Consider the following 17,752-nt stretch of genomic DNA (forward strand, 5'->3'; position numbering starts at 1 on the left):
CTTCCCAGGTATACAAAGGACTTTGTCTCCTTCACTTCTTCCCCACCAAATCTGACTAGTGCACTGTTTGTAGTGATGCTTTTCATGAGTCTTGTGCTCATTGACGTTGTGTCCAGATGAGCTGCTTTATCCTGCATCTGTTTGTGGTTGTGTGAGAGACGTGCCAAGTCATCTGCAAAGTCTAGATCCTCTAGCTGTGTTCAGAGTGGCCACTGGATCCAATTGTTCTTCCTTTTCGTAGTTGTCTTCAAGACCCAGTCAATAACCAGGAGGAAAAGAAACGGTGACAATAAGCATCCCTGCCTTACTCCTGTGTTCACATCAAAACTTTCTGTTAGCTGTCCTGTGTGTGCTACCCTGCACTCTGGATTAGTGATATGAACTTCTGTGGTATCCTGTAGTGTCTTAGCATCTTCCACAAAATGGATCTGTCTATGCTGTCAAAAGCCTTCTCATAGTCTATGAAGTTGATGTATCCTCGGGGGCGGACATCCGGGCATTTTCACCGCCTGGCAACCCGCGGCGGTGAAAACAAAGGCCCAAAACTCGCAGAAAACGGTACTTTGGGGTGATTGTTGAGACTCCTCTGAACAGGGCAACAAGATTAGCCCTACGTGTGTAACATATATAAATTTGATTGTTCGGGATTACTTCAAAGTTGAGTTTGTGTTGTTTTCTCGAATGTTCACCGGCTCGACCGGCGTTCCACAGCAGCGCGCACAGAGCCCATAGAAATGCATGTACAGCGGTGCGCGTCTTAGCAACGTGGAACGTCTGTGACGTAGCTCCGCCCCCGAGGATAGAGGAGAGTTCCATCCCAGTGACTGCTCTATTATAATGCGTAAGGTGGCAATCTGATCGGCTCAGGACCTGTTCTTGCGGAAGCCTGCCTGCTCATCTCACAGCTTCGCGTCCACTGCATCCCTCATTCTCTCCAAGAGAATTCTGTTAAAAACTCGTTAAAAACATGTCGAGAGGAGCATGATCTCCCTATAGTTGTTGCAATTGCTCGGATCCCCTTTCTTCGGTAGTATAACCAATATGCCCTCTCCACTCACAGGGAACTTGCTCCTCTTCCCAAATCCTACTAAAAAGACTATGTAGAATGTTGACCGAGCTCACTATGGCTGCTTTGAGGGCTTCTGCTGGCACCTCATCTGGACCTGCTGAATTACCTGATTTACATAACTTATGAAACCATCTGATGCCTCATCATATTCAATGTAATTTGGTACATAGATGTTTTTAGGTAATCCACTAATGTATTTTATTCTAAATTGCCAATATTAATGATTTAATTTTCCCAGTAATTAATCAATGTCATCCTTTGCCACTTGTATCTCAAAATATACGAATTCAAATGAAACTTTCTAGATGTTATGGGACAAGCCACTGGTCTTATTGTGTTGTGTTTTTTGTTGTTTTGTGTGTTTTTAACTGCGCATATGTAATGTGCCCTCTGGTGATAAACTGTGTCATACCCATTGGATGCATCAGTGTTGAATAATCGTCTCAAATGCATAATTTTCATAAATTAGGTCATTTCCTATTATCTCAATAACCAATTATTAACAGATTTAAATTAAACTTAGTGTGTATATGCTTGTATATTACGGACTGAAAAATATATTTTTACAAATATATTAATCGTGTTAAAAAAATGACATGAGTGCCGGAGTGATTGTCTTGTCAAGCTATCTGTTTGCATGTGTTCGTTCGTTACGTTGATATGTCAACACTCGTGCGGTTTTGTTTGTGGCACGCTAAGCACTTATGGTAGGATAGATGTTCATCAAAGTCTCGCATGAAGTTGCCCGGACTGATATCTCTCGTGCGATCCAGTCTTTAAACGCTGTGTACCACACAGATGAGAGCTATACCAGTCAACAGGACATTTACAAATATTTCCTATTTCAACTTTATGTGTTTTCAATACCCTCAGCACACAAGAGTTCTAATTACTTTTTTTTTCATTTTCTTTATTTTTTATATGCGACATTCAAGTAACAAGAATCGAAAAAATGAAAATGAATAAATAAAAATATGAAGCCACTTACAAGTGAAAATAGTCTTGTTGTGTATGTTTTTGTGGCATTTGACCTTGCATTCCTTTGTCAAAAATATTTCTCAAAATGTTAGTCGGTGAGTTGTACATGTCGAAAAGTATTACAAAATTGATATTACTGTTAGTTAGATTCTGAAAGCAAAATATGTTTCCAGCATGGTTATGAAAACCGCTGCTAAAGTGTCATGTTACGTACATTTTTTCACTGTGAATTGAAAGTCCACAAGCTTTTGACTAATACGAAAACGGATAATCATATACATATTTTACAAGTAATATTGTCACTGTTATGTGCGCTAAAATATGCGCAAATGTCAAAAAGCAAACGAGTAGTATTCTACCTTAAAGTATAAACCTACTCATAATTTTTGAAAAAGTTGGTCATAAATCGCATGACAATGTTCATTGGTCTATTATGTAAAATCATGGAGCTAATGTCCCATGGTACAATGAAATAGCATTCTTTCGTGTGTTACATTCAAGTATTTTAAGAAACTTGTCCTAATATTTTTCCAAAAATCGTTATCTTTAGAACAATTCACAATGTTAAAGAAAAATTGCATTTTGTGTTAATTTTTATAACCCAGATTTTTGAAATAATTGAGGACAACAAAAAGTACCCTATCATTCACAATATATATTTTTTTTCAGCCTATGTCACCAACCTACAATTTGAGATATGGCACAATATATGTTTCATACGAACCTATGGTAAAAGCGTTATAATAATGTCAAAAGGGCCACAATCCCAAAAAATTCAACCATTATTTTTTTGAAAATTAAGCTGGTGACCGCAATTTTTTGAACTCAATATCCTTATATTGTCCGGAAGTACAATTTATTGAAAAATGAATAAAATCTATGTATTTTTATTTATGAGTATGCTTCTACCTTAATAAAGACTAAAAGTAGCGCATCAATATACGTATAATACGTATATACGTAAATATACAATTAGATGATTAAAGCGGGAGGGTCGTCACCTGCGCGTGAATTGAGTCACAAGCGACGATAACAACACACACTAAAACGCAACGGCTCATGGGTAGACGCTTGTTTGTAAACAATGACACTCTATGGCCATCTGACGCACGCGCATGTGACGACCCCCCGCCGCCGCTTTAAAGAACATTAGCAAGGTTATTAGGTTGCAAATCACTTCCTGTCACACATGGAATATGAAAACTTGAAGGTGGTCCTTGTTTCCAAACTTGAATTGTCCAACAGTAATCGAGAACACATTCCTTGTAACAAACGATATATTTTGAAGATGTATACGTCGCTATGGTATGTCAAACGCCACGCAGCGCGACGACTCTCACGCGTATAGGTGATTATATGCGCGTCATTCGAATAATTAAATGGCAGACTGTGGTTATCAATGTAATAAACATATTTCTACTTATATATAGATACTATTACGTTTCAAAACAATTGATATTGAAAACAATTCATTTTTATAAATTAATAATTGGGTCCTGTCAATTTCGTGTAGGTTAGATGTCTACCCGCAAACATATTTTTCGAGCATGTGCGAAACCGCAAAAACTGCGCATGTGCAAAACCGCAACAACTGCACATGTAGACACCGCAACAACTTATATGATGTGCGATACCGCAGAAAGTGTATCGGGTGTTTAAGCTCAAAAATACGACTCCAAAGAAATATTGTTTGGGGTTAATCATAGATAACTGCTTTTTGTCGAATTAATATTAAAAAATATGGACGATGTAGATAACAGCCAATAACAGGACAGCATAGCTTTGTTGCTAGTGTTTGTTCAGCGTTTTGCGTCGATTGGTTTCCGCCATTCCAAATTGTTTACCCACTCCCGGCAAATAGTTATTGCCACACGCTGCTAACCCTCTGTCCTGCGCTGTTCTGTTTATTGATTTTTCTTCTTATTCTCTTCTTTTTCAATTTGTTGAGTACCCACTGCGCCGTCTTTTTCCCGCGTGTCGGTTATGCCTTTGTTCAGTTCTCCGCTCACTAATCGTATCAAAGTCTGCAGGAGAATCTGTAAACAACAATAAACACGATTGAAATTAAAAATTGATTAACAAAATAAATAACTTTAATGAATGTTTGGTACCAACTGCATAATGACCTTATCAATGACCCTGTCTCTAAAAGCTTTATAAAAGATTGATCAGCCTGGCTCTAAAGAAAAAAAAAACTCCCAGATATTCATAGACGTTATGTGGTGTAACCGACTATGGGGGTTAGTCGGAAACGTCAGGGGTCTGCATAGGTGTTAGGAAATAAACTTAGAATAAGATAAGTAGCCTTTCATCACAATGCGTTGCTTATCTTAAAAGAGAATACAGTGAAAGACAGAATAACGTTGCTGCATATACAATTTTCCGGAAGTAGTGTCACCGGGGTGCAGAAATACTCCTGCTTTGTCATAGCGGCGAATACAAACATGTCATTTTGCTGATAGTCGATAGAAGGGATTTTTAATTTTGCGACGTCGATTGGTAAACCCAGAAGTACAATATCAGGCGTGGAAGTTTACACAACACCCCGAAAACGGTAGGCGCGCACATGCGAAACGATGTATCTTCGACTTCCGGGAAAGTGGTCTATTATCCGTTTCGTCTGTGTCAACTGTGGTGGCGCTTTGCACATCGATTCCTACGGGTCACGTGAAATTCATGGATAGCATCGAAATGAAAAATGTTAGCAAATAAAAAACACAAAAATGTCCAGATAACATACACGCTCGTCTGCCATTCGTTGTATCAACTCACCCAATAGCAGTAGATATTCATCGCAGTGAACAGTAATAACATGACACTAGAGGGCGTAATTTATGAGAGGGGGTATTTTTAGATTACAATTACCGATAACCAGTAAATTACATCAGCAATGTACAGGCTGTGGAGGTAAAGGTATATTGGGTGTGGGTACTCACCTGGATTTGGGTGGGAGTGCTTTTGAAAGCTAGCCCCAAAATGACGACTTTGTGGACGCTTTTTTCAAAAAATTACCTTTTTTCGCCGGGAAATGGTCTGAATTTTACTACAATGGCTGAACATCTTAACATTTAGGGTCAAAAGCCCTGATCCTAAATGTGGCGGGGTTCAAAATAGCGACGCATTCCCGATTTTGGGAGTAGCCAAGACCCCCATCCCATCCACCGGTGTACAAGTAGTTTAAACTTACCCAAAACCAGTAGATATTCATCATTAATAGCAACCACAACATGACGTTGAATGTGGTGACGAATGGGGCAACAGGAAAGAAGAATCTGCCAGCTGCATATAACACTTTGAGTGGGTACCAATATAACCTTGCTAAGAACCTGATGTAATCAAAGCAAACAATTTCTATTAAATAAGAGAAGTTAAACTGGCAACACTTCCGTGTTCATAAATATATGTATTGTAGCATAACAATGTATAATAGCGCAATTACGAGATCTTAGCGGAAAAAGGAACGAAAAAAGACTTGGTACCCATGCTGAGGTATATCTTTTCAAAAAATCCTCTAAACACGTACTTATTTTTGTGAAATTATACCCCATTTTCTAGTGCAAAAACTTAAACAGAGTAACCTATATACATACTAAAATCATAACTGTTTTCAAGTTGAGGTAACATGAATTCTTGAAATTCCTACTTTTCACACTTTATTTATATATTTTAAAATATTTAATAATACGCGTTTTTTTACTTCAGCTTGCGTACCATATTTTATTTAGAGGACCCCCCTCCCGGCGACGGCGTTACTTCGCTGTAGCTTTTCCGTAATTTGTTGTAAATACCAAGGACGTTCATTGTCCGAACAAAGCCCTTGAGAAGCTATTTATACTGCACAGCAATTTTAAATAAGTCTGTCTTTTTTTTCAATTGTTAAAAGGCAGTGGTCGTCGTGGAGGGTGTGTTCAAATTTCGTGTAAACAAACAATGTCCGGCCCGGCGTGATATTTATTGACATAATTTTGAATAAACAGGTACGATATTCTGGAGATCACGTGATTAGGGAATTTGTCACGTGAGTACAATGATTGAAGATCCACTCAGGCTGAACATGGACTGAAACAGGGCAAATATAAACGTTTTGTCACGTTTGCCAATGGTGGCGCTTTACTCTATTAATCCATGGCAGATTCACTTTCTGGGGCATCATCAACACCCCCGTCCAACCCCCACACACATACGCACGTACTGTATTGATTAACATTCATATGTCCAGTTCTTTGCAACCCCCTTTCTCAATGGCGACGACAGAACAAACACACTGGGTCATCGTAGGTCACGATGGCATTTACCAGGGTGCTACAGTTTTCAGCTGAGTGAAAAACGGATCAAATGCGGACAGTGTATACACGCGATGGGATGGGAATTCTTTCACATACACACGTGTAAATCTTGCGACAGCAGATGAGAATGTCTGAAACAAACAGGTCCACGAACTACTGATCATAAAATCGAGAACCCATTCCACCTCTTCTCTTCACCGAGTCTAGACTAATTACTGCCGTTGTAGGCGTGGTCGATCTAGAATCACTTTCTGCCACAGGCGACATTTTAACCTTCAATCCAAACCAATTCTGGGGGGGTTCAAGTACACTACTTCACTCACAATTTTGCATACATAAAAAAAACATTTCAACTAGCCAGAATTCAACAAATGTTGTAAATTTTCGAAGATTGTTATTATATTTCGATATTTAGTTCATAATATTCATAAAATTTTTGTTTTTAAATTTAACAAAAAAAAGGAATGAAAAAAATGTGAGGGCGCACACGACAACAAGAAACATGCATATTTATTTCTGGACGAAAGCGGCCTACATCACTATCAAACGTAAATTTCAAAATAATGTTTTGGCAGCAAACGTTATCAGTATTCATTTGAAAACGCTAATGCGCATGTCTCTTGCCATTAAAACGGTACACATCCTGGTACTTTCTGTGAGAACAAAATCGTTAAAATCAGACCATATCTACAAGCGGCCGCCAAGATCTCGTTGAGAGTGAGAGAGCGCCGCGCGACTTCAGTTTTTGCCTTCATGAAATAGCGTTTTATGTTTTACCGCCAACACCTTTAATTTTTTGCTACGTACGGTTTGACGAGCTCGATGGGAAAATACTCCTCTACGAGCCCGTGCGAGATTCTACCGAGAAGTCGCGTATTTTACCTCGGTAAAATGCATAGATCTGATTGGAAGCGTCTTTATATCACTGCTGTGTTTCTTTAGTGTAGTATTATTGTAAAAATGGGTAACCAAATTAATAAATTGAATTGATCTAACTATTTTTTTGGGCTCTCAAGTAACAGATTGTAGAATGCCAGCCCAATCTCTGGCTGGGCAATTTTACACGACATGGAAGGGAAGCGAGTCACGTTGTTGTCTCGGTCTCACCGAGGTCTTAGCGGTCATTTGCAAATATGGTCTAGTGAGAACGTAACTTCTAAATTTGTTCCTCTGAAATTGCAAGCACTTTTTTTTTTAAATGAATCCTTAATAAGGAAATAAACTTACCAGGAAATGACGAATCCAGCAAAAAAAAAGTTTGCAAACATTTCATTCAAATTGTGAACTTGTCCATTTCTTTCTTTAGTCTGTACAAATATCCGGGCATTTTCTAAGAATACGTCACAGATATCGTGACAAAATATGACCAGCACACCGATCTTATAGTATCTGTAGATAAAACATATTCACAGGTTTACAGGTTTCTGTGGGACATGGTATTTTTGTCCCAGTACGTCGTCAGATCTTACACAATCCGCCATATGCAAAAAAGCGTCACAGTCATCATGAAGCGCGCATTAAAATGTCAAGTAATGTAATTTACACGCGTTGTATACGTCACGCGGGTCTCATATCGAACAAGGCGCGGCGCGAAGCTTTCACACTATACTACCGCGGCTCAAATCATGTGAGAAAGAAACGAACTTACCGAACTGCGTAGGAAAACACGAGCAGGTTTATCGTGAGAATATGATGTGCAATCATAAGATAAAAATCACTTTTAATGGCGTCGACGTAAATGGTTGCGTAGATGGAATGTACATAGAAACCACACTGGTAGACGTAGAGTATGTAAATATCCAAGGGTACTTCCATTCCATTGGACCAATCTCAATGAAGCAAACAAGAAAATGCAAATGAGTATGTAAATATCTAAGGGTACTTCCAGTCCATTGGTCCAATCAGAATATGCAAATAAGTATGTAAATATCTAAGAAAAAATACTTCCATGTCATTGGACAATCGATATGAAACAAACAACAATAATGAAATCAGTAGTTAAACCCCGAAAGGTATTTCCAAGCCCCTGCACTAATTTGGGATGGGGAATAATTGCAAAATATAAAGAGGTCATTATTTCGGTAAGAGTTCTTTAACTCCAATCCTAACCTTGCCCCTCCAGTACCCTTGTATATACCCCTCTCCGGGTCACTTGTAGTAAATTGGAGGGGCATATTGAATTACATTAGGGGCTGGAATGTTAGGGTTAGGGTTCAGGATCTCTTTCCATTTTGTTGGTGTTTTACATGTATAATTTTTTTTCCGCACCACATTACACAAATGAAAGTCATGTGACCAGTGTGAAATTTGATTACAGGACTTATGTGTGTGTATTATTTTTCCTATGTGTTCTCGCCACAGCTTTTTCAGGTGCAACGTAAAATCTGGCGCAGATGCGAGCTATAATCTCAGGTAACATTCATTCGTAGTTGTTTCTTAACATATATATTTAAATACATAATTTAATTGGTTAATATTCATATACATTTGATATAAGAATGAATGCGCGAAAAAAAAGCGGCTGCTATGTTATCCAATCAAAATACTGCTCTCAAAATGACCTAGGCTACTACTTTAAATTGCTTACAAACCTCCAAATACTGACGCCGGGTCTTGGAACATCGTGTGTCTCTCACTGAATAATATAGAAGTAGTGTAAATCCACGACAGAGTGTACCACGTAGATTTGAAGAAACTCTCCGGCGCCTTGGCAAAGCATTCCTCGTCATCCAACTTCAAACCTTGTAAAAACGGCTGCGATAAATAAAGGTTAAAACGATACAGTAAGAATCGGAGAATTTATTGATTATGAAATCGTCAACAAGTATAATATCGGTTCTATATAAAGAGGATCCCAAAGCTGAGGCGGCGACACGAAATTTTGCTCACCGGCCTCTCGTCAAAATTGCGACTCTACTAGGGGGTCCGGGCCCATGCTCACTCTTAAACAATTTGAAATCTAGACCCTCTGAAACGCTATTTCCTGCATTTTGAAGAGCAAATTTTGCTGACACAAAGGGTTTCAGCTTGATTTCGGAAGGGGCGACGCCCGCAACATTTTTTTAGAAGGGGCGACCGCCTACCCCCCCCCGACCCCCCCCCCCCCGCGTACCGCGTACCGCAGCTACTGCAAAACGATATGATGAAAACGCACGCAACATACAGTGACGTAATCTTACTGTGCGTGTCTATAATAGTCGTTTTTAAGGATAGTCTCGCGTTCAGCTAAATTGCAGTATGGTGAATAATTACGAGCATTTTGGGGCATCGTCCGATTCGCACGGGTTCGCTTAAGCCGGCCACCCATGGACGTCCCCACGAACCCGTACGTGATCGTGTTAGGAAAAGCTGTATTTGACCTCAGTTAAATTGAGTGGTTTGATTGGCCGCTCCTAGAATCTGGATTCACCAATCCGCGTACCTGTAACAATAACTCACATCAATTTCAAATTTAAATAAACCACACGACCTTGTCGTCTTGTATCACGTGTGACGCTGAATTGTTACGTCATAGAGTTACGGACATTGAGTTACGGACATTGAGTTACTAACATCGAGTCACGAACAAATCGAGTTACTTAAATGACTACGCCCACATTTTAGAAACTACGCCCAAATTGTAACTCGAAATTCAATTAACAGTTAAAAGAACTTCGAGTTAAAGGCAACATATATTTGTTGTTTTGTTTAACATTCACATTTAGTAATTCGAAATGTTATTAACAGTTAACCTAACTTCAAGTTACAGGAAACTTACAACGTTAAACAAAACAAAAATCTATGTTGCCTGTAGCTCTGAAGTTCGGTTAAATTTTAATTGAAGTTCGAGTTACTAAATGTTTACGTTACACAAAAGCAACAAATTTATGTTGCCCGAAGTTACGTTAAACAATCATCGAGTTGAAATTTGGGCGTGGTTTCGCAAAAGTGGGCGTGGTTTCTAAAATTTGTGTTACCCAATGTTTTCGTAACTCGAGGTTTGTAATGGCTCTCTTTTTTTCTCACTCCTGACTTTTTCTGTCTTAGATGCTAATGCAAATGGATGTGTAAAAACTACTAGTAGTTTTCCAAACCTAGTACTGTGTGGAAGGCAGGGAAAACTGACATTCGGATTTATACTGCGAAATCACATAACAGACTGCACCTGGAGTCGAAACCAAAACCCCGTCCCCGATGCCAGGCGAACACTCTAATGACTTCAGGGCTCATACCACTAATTGAATTTCCATAGACGACAATGTTAACATATGACGAGATTGCTATATGAAAATGACGAAGAAAGTTGAAAATATGGCTCAAAAATGGGAAATCAACATGCCAGTAATCAACCATATGAAAAAAACTAACATGTTGGCCAGCTCAAACTCTTGCAAATCTCAGGTAAACAAGACACACCTACTGTATTTGGATTGCACCAAGAGAAATCACTGGAAAAACACCAAGATTAGAACATCCATTAACACACAGAATAAACCCACAGGTACACAGCCGCTAAGTAGTAAACAAAAGACCACATGTTGGTCTCACCTCTGACCCAGGTGATTACGCCCTCAAACAGGGAGCACCTGAGAAAAATAATATTTAAAAAATTTCATTGGTTCTTGTTGGGCATTTAAATTGAGGGCTACGAGCAACCATTGGTTAATTAGTGGCATGAGACCTTCAGAGAAATAGGAAGGTTTAATAAAGTTCTTGTTGATCTTATATATGATGGAATATCATTAGACGAGTAATTTCCCATGCAAAAAAAATCCCCAAAATTTAAACCCTGGGAGTTATTTATCAAAATCTACCACTTGGTGGCGCCCTATACCCAGACAATTAGTTGTAGAAAGTGGCAACATACACACTCAGCATAACACCAAAATAGATGGTAGGCAATGAATATAAGCCTGATTATTAGATGCAGTACTGTAAAATATAATGTTCTCATTCACCACAAACAAGTACAGACCAACGTTTGGCATGATTAGTAATTTTAATTAATTTCTAGAAATAATACATAGAATAATGACAATTAAAAGTAGTTTATCACTGTAATTTAAAAAAAAAAAAAAATTCTACTGAATCAAAAGTCTCAATTCATCAGCTCATTATTTCTCCAATTAATTAAAAACAAAAAAACAATTCCACGGTATCTGCATTTAGGCCGGAGACCTGTGACGGGCAACCTTGGATATACCAAAACACAACAGTGGTTTGATTTACCATGGCCACACATAGAATTTGCTCAACATAAAATACTTAATCAAATCTTATGTGAAAAAAAGTAGTTCAACGAAACAATTTTATGATTTAAAAAGAAATAAAAATAAAAATATACAAACAAGAAAAGGATCTAAATATAAAATACTTGTATTACACATCCCTGATCAAATTAAATTCAAATCAACAGGATTTCTGATTAATTGGGGGGGGGGGTACATGCACTGTTCAATAATAAACTCAAGATGGGATTAATTAGCTAACTATTCACAAAAATTCTGAGAAAAGAGCAATAATTGTGAAATTGAAAGAGTTGTACTACTTGGCTAATATACTGACAGTATGCAAATCTCTTGTCAGTGACAAGATACACAACACAATTTTGAGAATTTATTTAAATATTTGGGATTTTGACCTCATTAAACTTTGAATACGGTACATTAGAAATGACCGCACTACAAATTGTTAAGTTTGTCTGCCATAATGTGAAAATAAGACAAAAAACCCATAAAATGGGGTTAAGCATTTTTCTCAGAATTCCTAGAGCCATTGAAATTAGTGGTGACATGAATAATTCATTGATGAATGAATAACATTTTTGGACCAGTTTAATAAAAACATTTATATTTACAGACCACAGCCCAACCACAGCCAATTAATAAGATTAGGGCAAAAAATATACCGAATTACAAATTTTCAAAATCTTCAACCAAGATATAAGAGATTGACAGAAATGGGTGAAACGCATAGCAAAATATAACATTTCTGGATAAAAAATTACTCCATTGTGTCTAAATAGTTGAATACAAAGCAAGAAAAGTGGTAAAATAAAAATAAAAAAGATTCCCAGTTACTTTGCACTATACCTGCCAAATCAATGGAGCTGATCTCATGAAATGTGTGCTTGAACACACAACCTCATAATTATCAGATCTATGCAAGGTCAGGAGAGGTCAAAAATTATAATAATTAGGTCAAAGTAAACTTTGGTTATGTAAGATGAGATCTGCCAAAAATGACTAAATTCCAGTGAATAGAGCCATAATTATGGTTAAAACAACAACCTCAGGTGGTCCTAGGCAAACTGTTACTTCAGGGCTCATACCACTAATTGAATTTCCATAGACGACAATGTTAACATATGACGAGATTGCTATATGAAAATGACGAAGAAAGTTGAAAATATGGCTCAAAAATGGGAAATCAACATGCCAGTAATCAACCATATGAAAAAAACTAACATGTTGGCCAGCTCAAACTCTTGCAAATCTCAGGTAAACAAGACACACCTACTGTATTTGGATTGCACCAAGAGAAATCACTGGAAAAACACCAAGATTAGAACATCCATTAACACACAGAATAAACCCACAGGTACACAGCCGCTAAGTAGTAAACAAAAGACCACATGTTGGTCTCACCTCTGACCCAGGTGATTACGCCCTCAAACAGGGAGCACCTGAGAAAAATAATATTTAAAAAATTTCATTGGTTCTTGTTGGGCATTTAAATTGAGGGCTACGAGCAACCATTGGTTAATTAGTGGCATGAGACCTGTACCACCGACCAAAAAATACCATTACCATTATTAAGTCCATTTGCGGTTTTCCGGATCACGTGATATTACCATCCAAGTCATGTGACCTCAAAATGACGGATCTAATGCTGCAGACACTGGGACCCGGTAGAGGTGATTGACCTTAAACCCGATGCATTCATCTAGTGGTAACATTTATAACTGAATACTATAGGCTGCAATGTAGGCTTTATTGTGATAATCACAACGTGCCGCAAAAAGGCCGAGGTTTACGACAATGCGTAAACCCTGGGAAGGCTTGATTTTAAAAATCTACCGAAAATACCATTGTGGTGTGATGCCTACAATTCATACCATCCTACTGTGAGGATCGGAGTTCAATGACTCCAACGTTTTATTGTTTTAGCATACAATGCATTGTTGCGCCAAGTTCAAGGCTGTGGACGTTGGTCACCGTAATCTCCGAATACCTTAGAAACTATGCACCTATTTGTAAGTTGACCGGGGAGGCGAACGGGGCAATCCCATTTGTCTTGCTCAACCACGCACACTTGTTACAGTAAAATAAACATTTAAAACCTGTGTATAGCGACCACTGACGGTACTCTATAGACGGGTGGTCTTTATATAGAGGTTTATATGGTAATAATTTCCCAGTTTAAAGGTCAATCTATCCTGAGATATTTGAAAATCATGAAATTTTTAATAGAAACATACTTGTTTGTCTCGATTAAATTAAAATTGTCAGTGTATAGACTAGTATGAAAAACTATACTGATTCACCGTACGACACCAGTGCAAAAATGGCGGTCATCGGTCACATTAACGAGGTGGCCGTACATGTACATGTCACTTTATATGTACTTCGCATAGAGCCTTACAAGGTGGTCACTATAGATAGGTTGTTCTTTATATAAAATACAGGTCTGACTATATATAAAAAAAAGCATGTCAAACACCGACAAAATGGGAAGTCATAAGTTGTATTGTGTTGTACAACTGTACATCCGCAGAAGTGAACATTTCACAAACACCTTCCTGCAGGAAGTATTTAAACAATAACAAAAATCCATGTGTAAAGATTCATTTTGCTGTCAGCCTCGGGCTGTTGGAAAGCCTCCATCACCACCACCACCACCCCTACCACCACCCCACCCCCACCAACTGAATAGAATTACTTTGCTTCCTACTTTGACGCGCGCCAGTTCCGTTGACCAATCAGGTTAAAGGTCCCGATGATGTCAACGTCGTATCCCCTGATAGTCAGCAGTCCGTTTCAGAAAAAAAAAAACGACACTCTTGCCATCAGCTGTTTCTGTGTCCGAAACTAATCGCAAAAATATAATTTATTTTGCTACTCTTCAAATATCATCTTTGATTGTAGCTGTGGTTTGGGGAGGGATAACGAAGTGTAATACGGAACAGCAGTGGCATGGCGTGATCATGCGAGTCGTGAAACAAATATAAAACGTTCCTCGATACTGCGTTGAGTCAGTCTTACTTCATCAAAATTGGCCATCAAAGGTGCATAGCATATTATTAAGCGTGGAAATACCTGCAAAACTTTCGCGTTTGTCGAATCCCAATCAATAATTTGACGCCACTACGACGCAAGAACTTTTGTTTGTGCTGTTTTTACGATCGGGTTCCTGTATCACGCGGGGTCTCGCTAGGAACTGGAAATGGTCTGTTCACTGCATCGCCAGCTCCGCGCGGTTCCGTATCCATTCTGAAAACCACTCATTTCACGATGACGTAATCCGACAAAACATCGCCATTCTATTGACCAAATTGTAGTCAAAGTCGCGTCAGTCTTTATACTAGATGCCGTCTCTTATTGTGAGACTTTGGAAAGTTCCCAATGTAATACACTGTAGCCTCGCTATAACGAACTCTTTGGGAGACATACAATTAGTCTGTTATAGTGAAATGTTCACTATAATGAAGTACATAATACATTGGGTTTGTTGTGAGAGGGAGACACGCTATGTGTTCATTATATCAGGAAGTTCATTATAACGGTGTTCATTATACTGAGGTTACAGTGTATACTGAAGTCATAGAGACAGCCAATCAGCGATAACACATAATTCTGTGACGTCTACGTACGTAACGATTCACCAGACCAATCATGAGTGCACTGGGCGCCGTTTGTGCATTCATATATACATGTATAGCGGTTTTTTATGGATTTAAAAAAGTCCCCAAATTACTTATAAATAACTAATGCAAACATGTTAACTCATGATTTCTATATAATTGATTTGAAATATCATTATTTTTTATTAATAATTAAAAAGCGCAGAATTGTTTACATATATTAAACTTAAATCTATAAAAACGCGTCATATAAATAAATGCACAAACGGCACCCATACTCTAAGTGACTGGAATTCGGGTTAGTCAGCCGTGTGTGGAATTTGTTATCTACTAAAAATAGCAGTTATCAGTGGCGAGACAGATAAAAATGTTTACATTTGATTGACAAAAGTCGCCCTCGATACGCACGACTATGATCGCAGCCGCCACGTTATAGCCATATACAGTGCTTGCCATCATAGAACCTACCAAGTATAATTTGAAATATTTGATGGCATTCAAATTAGCGAATTGCGGGCATTTGTTTGAGAATTAAACAGATGTTCCGAATCATTCTCCGAGCATCGACTGTGAAACTGTGATTCCGGATTATGGATCCTCAACCACGCCACCAACGGCAGTAAAGAGTCGAGGCTCGGGGTATTGATTTGAATGTCTTCAGTCAACAGCAATGGGAGACGATTTTTTTTCCAATCCGCACACAGTCCGACTTTCAATCAAAAGAGTCAGCACAAGTACAATATAATGCCAAACCAAAATTCATAAAACTATTTTACATTAATCTCCCGGGATCCCGTAAGAGGGGAAACTTTAAAGGGCGGTGGTCGTCGCGCAGCGCGTGTTCTAACTTCTTGCAAACAATGTATTTTACACGCGTTGTATACGTCGCTATGAGTACCATATCGAACAGAACGCGGCGTGACGACCATCGCACGTTAATCCTAATTCCTAAAACTCCATGGGGCTGGTACATTACAGGGTGAATACATATCGAGGATGTACAGTGTCAGAAAACACGCTCATGAATCAAAGAATCGGACTTCGACCCGACACGGAATACTCATCCTTATTGATACTAACCTTATAGAGATAACACGTCAGTGTCGCTCTGAGCACGGTCCAAAATACGGCGAAAAGCAGGACAAGGCCCACATCGACCCAAGTGAAGTGACAATACGTTGTGAACTGCCCAAAATAGTCGAATTCTGTCGGTAGTCGCGACAGAGTGCTCCACTGCGCTGGTACCACCGATGTCACCATTTCGTAGTAGCCGGGCATTGCTAAGAACACCGATTCCCGGCTCGCTATCGCCGATGTGTTCAGTCTGCTGTCGCCCATGTTCACTCGTTTAGACGGCTTCGACCAGTGTGGAGGAGAAAACCGGCGTCTGAATGTAACTCCCAGATTGCTTTGCGTGCGATGTAACAAGTACACACGCTTCTCCTATATACTAGTACTCCCTCAATCGTTTTAGTCACGTGATTCATCACTTGAGCATCGTATTCGGCCATTGACTTTAGTTCCCGTTTTAATTCGGATTGAGGCAGAGTAAAAAATATAAAACACACAAATCGGCGGTTTAACGCTGAGGTCAGAGTTGAAAAAAGCTAAATTAATAACATTCATATCATCAAGCCACTTGCCCAGAAATGGCGATCATATTCGAAACCAGAAAATTCACCGGATCGGGAGACATATGCAGGTCTCGGTTAGCAAATCAACACTCAATGCATAGACGTTTTGTGACAATAAAATGTAGGCAGTTTAATGTGCATTCAGAACGCCCCCAAAATTCCATATCCGGTTGGTTGCCGATATTCGAAAAAAAAGCCCCTCTGTTCTAATTGAGGGGGATTCTCCCGAAATCTTTATTGCGGAGATTTGTCAAAATTAAGCACTGCCGTTGATACTAACAGGGAGAATGCCATAAACTCCATTTCGAAGAAAATCGCCTTGGTGTATACGATTTTTATCAGATCGCTTCTTTGTGTCAAATACATCACATTCCTGTGCGTACATCACAGACACTGTCTGACGAAAATAATGTAAATGATTAAATTATTTGGTCTAAAATTAAATGAGTATAGATAAATACACAAAACTGTTGAAATGTCATTTGAAATGTTATAACAGTCTGAGTTCAGATCGATACCGGGGTCAAATGGGGTCTGGTCGGGTCAGATGGGGTCGGGTCGCAAAACAGAGTACAGAGTACAAACATAGTCTAAACAGTCACTATATTATTATTGGTATGTGGTTACAATCACACTCAAATGTCGTTTAATTTAGTGAGTTTCTATTTTGACGACTACTATCAATGTTGGCAAGCGATGATAACAACACATGCTAAGAACACAAAGGCTCATGGGTAGACAACAACTTGTATTTACATCGTGACCGTAAATTAATCTTTTAAATTCTTCTTTAACAGTTTGCCTTAAATTAGATACGACGCATTGCCATCGACGTCCAAACGTCCAAACTCATGCCCACAAGACCGACATAGACCAAGATGTGACATTACTTTGAAAATACTTTCAAAATAATAGAAATTGGTGGGTTGTTCCGTGAAGGCGT

At 38.8% G+C, this 17,752-nt stretch overlaps 1 protein-coding gene across 1 annotated transcript; it reads right to left on the reverse strand.

Annotated features, from left to right (window-relative positions):
* Positions 1–3,900: 3,900 nt before the first annotated feature.
* LOC102803205 (ceramide synthase 1-like) lies at positions 3,901–16,513 on the reverse strand. The gene is made up of 6 exons (XM_006822750.3): positions 16,256–16,513; positions 8,925–9,087; positions 7,982–8,162; positions 7,561–7,722; positions 5,235–5,373; positions 3,901–4,083 (listed from the first exon to the last, which is right to left on the reverse strand). Exons 1-6 carry the CDS (start codon positions 16,511–16,513, stop codon positions 3,952–3,954), a joined length of 1,035 nt encoding a protein of 344 aa, XP_006822813.2. The 3' UTR covers positions 3,901–3,951.
* Between the last annotated feature and the right edge of the window lie 1,239 nt (positions 16,514–17,752).

This window comes from Saccoglossus kowalevskii, chromosome 20, assembly GCF_978046115.1.
Source record: "Saccoglossus kowalevskii chromosome 20, keSacKowa6.1, whole genome shotgun sequence".
Taxonomy (NCBI): domain Eukaryota; kingdom Metazoa; phylum Hemichordata; class Enteropneusta; family Harrimaniidae; genus Saccoglossus; species Saccoglossus kowalevskii.